The sequence below is a fragment of the Scomber japonicus genome, chromosome 6 (genome assembly GCF_027409825.1).
Source record: "Scomber japonicus isolate fScoJap1 chromosome 6, fScoJap1.pri, whole genome shotgun sequence".
NCBI lineage: Eukaryota > Metazoa > Chordata > Actinopteri > Scombriformes > Scombridae > Scomber > Scomber japonicus.
This window is the reverse complement of record NC_070583.1, coordinates 32,101,212-32,106,211: the sequence shown is the minus strand read 5'-3', so window position 1 is coordinate 32,106,211 and position 5,000 is coordinate 32,101,212. Positions and strand designations below refer to the sequence as shown.

General features: G+C 38.2%; 1 protein-coding gene across 1 annotated transcript in view; it reads left to right on the top strand.

Annotated features, from left to right (window-relative positions):
* Positions 1 to 5,000, top strand: part of LOC128360957 (NADPH oxidase 4) — a 38,280-nt gene that overhangs the window by 16,575 nt on the left and 16,705 nt on the right. Inside the window, exon 8 of the mRNA XM_053321523.1 lies at positions 3,404 to 3,484. Within this exon, the coding sequence (XP_053177498.1) occupies positions 3,404 to 3,484 (81 nt within the window). The remainder of the gene's footprint in view (positions 1 to 3,403; positions 3,485 to 5,000) is intronic.

The following is a 5,000-nucleotide window of genomic DNA, read 5'->3' as shown; positions in this document are numbered from 1 at the left end:
TTGAAGGAATTGACTAGTTTTTAGTTTGGTTTTATTTTGAAGGAATCGACTAGTTTTTAGTTTGGTTTATTTTGAAGGAATTGACTAGTTTTAGTTTAGTTTTATTTTGAAGGAATTGGCTAGTTTTAGTTTAGTTTTATTTTGAAGGAATTAACTAGTTTTAGTTTGGTTTTATTTTGAAGGAATTGACTAGTTTTAGTTTGGTTTTATTTTGAAGGAATTGACTAGTTTTTAAGTTTAGTTTTTTTTTTGAAGGAATTCAGTTTAGTTTTATTTTGAAGGAATGGACTAGTTTCAGTTTAGTTTTATTTTGAAGAAATTGACTAGTTTTAGTTTAGTTTTATTTTAAGGAATTGACTAGTTTTAGTTTAGTTTTATTTTGAAGGAATTGACTAGTTTTAGTTTAGTTTTATTTTGAAGGAATTGACTAGTTTTAGTTTAGTTTTATTTTGAAGGAATTGACTAGTTTTAGTTTAGTTTTATTTTGAAGGAATTGATTAGTTTTTAGTTTAGTTTTATTTTGAAGGAATTGACTAGTTTTTAGTTTGGTTTTATTTTGAAGGAATTGACTAGTTTCAGTTTAGTTTTTTTAGTTAACTACATCAGTACATCAGTTTTATTCACTTTCTACATCCTCTGGTAGACTTTTTATAACTTTTTATAAATACAGTAAAAGATCCCCATATTTTTTGCCTTGCTTCCCTTTTTGTATGTATGTTATTTTTTTCAAGAGGCGAGGTGAAGAGCATTTGCCCAAAAAGTAATACTTGGACTACAAGTTCTTTTCCAAAAAAACTGCTGCTGTCTATCTTTGTGTAAATGTCTGTGTCTTTTCGTGTGGGTGTGTGAGAGAGAGAGAAAAAAGAAAGATGGAGCCGATAAGGAGACGATAAGGCGACATGCTAACAGCTAACATGCTAACATGCTAACAGAGGTCTATTGGAGAGCAAATCCCCTCTTAAGTGTTCCACTCACAGCTCTGTCATTACTCAGGTCAGAGTAGGTCATCCACTCTGTGTGTGTGTGTGTGTGTGTGTGTGTGTGTGTCTCTCTCCTTGTCTTCTTCAGTAATTGAACAGAGGATAAGAGGAATTTCCAGAGCACTTTAGGCTTTAGATAAGAGTCTTGGTGGTTTGAGTGGTGGGATGAGCAGCCACACACTGAGTCATAATGATCCACTGACTCTGTCTCACATGAAGTTATTAGCATCCTTCATTAGTTGTATTAGCATTAGCATTAGCATTGTATTAGCATTTCAACCCTTCAACAACATCACTTATTACATGCTCCTAGAGTTAAGATGAATCATAGCAGGACTATTAAAACATTATGAATCAATTAGAAAATGAGTACAGATCTCTCCAGTATTATATTCAACTATGTAGTGAATTTAAACCTCATACATTTAACCCTCCTGGGTCCTCCCGGGTCAAATTGACCCCATCTCTTTTGACTGTTCCTTCTTTCTTTCCTTCCTCCTTTCCTTCCTTCTTTCTTTACTTCCTCCTTTCCTTCCTTCATCATCCCTTCTTTCTTTCCTCCCTTCCTCTTTCTTTAATTTTTCTTTCATTCTTCCCCTCCTTCCCTCTTTCTTTGCTCCCTCCTCCTTCCATACTTCCTTCCTCTTTTCCTCCCTCCCTCCTTACTCCTTTCCTTCCTCACTTCTTTCCTTGCTTCCTTCCTTCTTTCCTTCCTCACTTCCTTCCTTCCTTCCTTCTTTCCCCCTTCCTGCTTTCCTTCTCTCCTTACTTCCTTCCTCTTTTCCTCCCTCCCTCCCTCCCTCCCTCCCTCCCTCCTTATTCCTTTCCTTTCTTCCTACACTCCTTCCTTCCTTCCTTCTTTCCTCCCTTCCTTCCCCCTGTCCTTCTTTGACCTGAGGACAACAGGAGGCCTAATGATTTCCTTCAATCCTAATTTTATCAACAAGACTTTAAAAATGCAAATTGAAAATCAAGTTAAGTGACTTTCACTGTTTCTACAACACTAATAGATTCAGTGATCTCCAATCTTCCAAAGATTTGCTTTAAAGATTGTCAATAAGAACTGTAATGATTAATTGATTTGGGTCCTGGTCGTTAAGATAGAGTATTCGCTGCGTGTCTTCGGTCGTACATTATTCTGGTGGACAAAACTAGACATTAGATTACATTTTGTCATTTTTTACTGTTTTCAGATCTTTTTTTTTTTTTTTTTAACAAGGTTTATTTTTATTTTCCATTTTCAAAATAATCAGTACAATTCCTAAAAGTAAACACTGGACTATAGTTTCCAACCCTAACCTATCCTTGTATCCCCCACCCCCATTCGGCAAGTTATCCAAGACATCAAATTAATTAAATTAATTTCTACTGCTAAATAGACCTAATAATGAATTAACAGAGAAAATAACTGACATACCTTTTTAAATCTCTGCTTACCTTAATTTCACACAATTCTCATAATTTTCACTCCTGTCTGAGAATAATCATCAATAAAGTATCTATTGAACTATGAAAAGTCGGTTTTGTAATCCAAAATGTGTCTTTAAATCCCACCAATCTGTTTTCTGAGATAAACATTATAAAGCAATGACTCTGCGGACTGGAAACATACCAGATCTTTCTTTTTAAAAACATTTTTTATTCTTATCCTTTTATTATTATTATTATTTTTAACTTTTATTATTATTATTATTTTTAACTTTTATTATTATTATTTTGTATTACTTTTCATTATCACTATGATGTCATTACCACTGTCTTGGCTAATTTTACTATTTTGTATCTATTCTTGCCTAACTGTATAAAGTGCTGTCTGGTGGGTTGGGGGGGGGGGGGGGGGCGGTTGTTTCTGTGTTTTGTACTGTTTTGAGTTTATAAGCAATAAAATGTGTTTTAATTATAAAGCAATGACGATAGCTAATAAGACTTAAAACATTAAAACATTAAAACATTCATCCTCATCCTCATAAAGCTGCTCTGGTCCTGGACAGGAAGTTATAAACAGATGACAGTTTGATGATGTTCATTGTTTGCAGTGTTTGTTGTGGGGTGGGGTGGGTGGTGGTGGTGGGGGGTGGGAGGGGGTCGTTGTGTGTAATGACCCCTTCAATATTGACCTCTGATGTCCTGCTTACTCAGGCTCTGAGCTGCTGGGAGTCTGTACGTCTGGTCCTGAACAAACTCTGAACTGGCTTTCTTCTTTTGTTGTCTTTGCTCTTTTTTTTTTTTTTTTTTTTCTGTCTCTCACTCGCTCGCTTGTTTTCTTCATATCACATTAACGTGCTTTCATTCCTCCGTTACGTCTATTTATGGATCATTATTGCTCTTTTTTTAAAACACAGTCTCTGTCTGATATAGAAGAACAAGTGTGTAGTTATCATTGTGTGTATTTTGAGTGTGTGTGTGTTTTTTTTTTTTTGCAGGATATCCAACTATGAAATCTTCTGGTACACACACAACCTCTTCATCGTGTTCTACATCATCCTTATGGTGCACATGGTCGGGTAAGTCTCTGTTTTCTGGCTGTGTTTGTATTCCTGTGTGTGTGTGTGTGTGAGTGTGTGTGTGTGTGTGTGTATGTGTGTGTGTGTGTGTGTGTGTGTTTCTGCATGAGCGAGCAAAGTTTTTCTGCACCGTTGATACTGTTGGTCTACATCTCAACCTAACTACACTCCAGAGGACAAGATAAGAGTTTCCTTCACTTTACGAACGTCAGCAAATCTGAGAGACTCCTGCTGACAGCCGGAGACAATCTCTATCAGCGACTGTGAGGTTTTTCTCTCTAGACAAAACACCCACATCGGTTACACACCTTGATGCACAACTTTCATTAAGAAAAAAAAACAAAAAACAAATACCCCTTTTCCACCGAGCTGGAGCCAGTGCTGGTTCGGACCTAGTGCTAGAGCCACACATGAGTATCTCTAGGGAGTGAAAGTAATTATGTTTTAAGGTGTGACGCTGTGGTTAATGTCTAGTTTACTAGATTAGAACTATGTAAAGATCATGGTTTGGGTTAAAATGAAGGGAGGAAAGACGGAGGAAGGAAGGGAGGAAGAAGGAAGGTAGGAGGGAGGGAGAAAGGAAAAGAGGAAGGAAAGAGGGAAGGAAAGAAGGAGGGAGGGAGGAAGGGAGGACAGAAGGAATGGAGGAAAGAGAGAGGAAGGAACGAAAGAGAGAAGGAGGGAGGAAGGAAAGGAGGGAGGGAAGGAAGGAGGAAGAAGGAAGGTAGGAGGGAGGGAGGAAGGAAGGAAAGAAGGAAGAAGAAGGAAGGTAGGAGGGAGGGAGAAAGGAAAAGAGGAAGGAAGGAAAGAAGGAAGAAGAAGGAAGGTAGGAGGGAGGGAGAAAGGAAAAGAAGGAGGGAGGAAGGAAGGAAAGAAGTACAGAGGAAAGGAAGGAACGTTGGAGGGAGGGAGAAAGGAAAGGAGGGAGGAAGGTAGGAAGGAAAGAAAGACAGAGGAAAGGAAGGAAAGTTGGAGGGAGGGAGGAAGGAAAGGAGGAAGGAAGGTAGGAGGGAGGGAGAAAGGAATAGAGGAAGGAAGGAAAGGAGGACAGAGGGGAGGACGGAGGAAGAAGGAAGGAAATGAGGGAGGGAGGGAGGGAGGAAGAAGGACAGTAGGAGGGAGGGAGAAAGGAAAAGAGGACGGGAGTAAGGAAGGAAAGAAGGACAGAGGAAAGGAAGGATGGAAGGAAAGAAGGAAGGAGGGATGGAGGAAGAAAAGAAAAGTGGAAGGAAGCTGTGGTTAAAGATCATGGTTTGGGTTAAAATGATCACTGGAGACAAGTTTTCAAATTCCTTTAAAGATATGCAGCCTTTGTTGTCATGGCAACAGTGAACACCTACATTAACTGACATGAGCAAGATTAAGTCGATTAAAGTTTCTAAATTATCGGTTTACATTATTTTTCGATTAATTGCCCAGCCCTAGGTGTATTATTATAAGTCAGGATGTAAAAAGGAATCTAAACCTCCACATGTGTACTTCCAGTCACTATTCCTCAGTGGGTTTAAAAGTTACA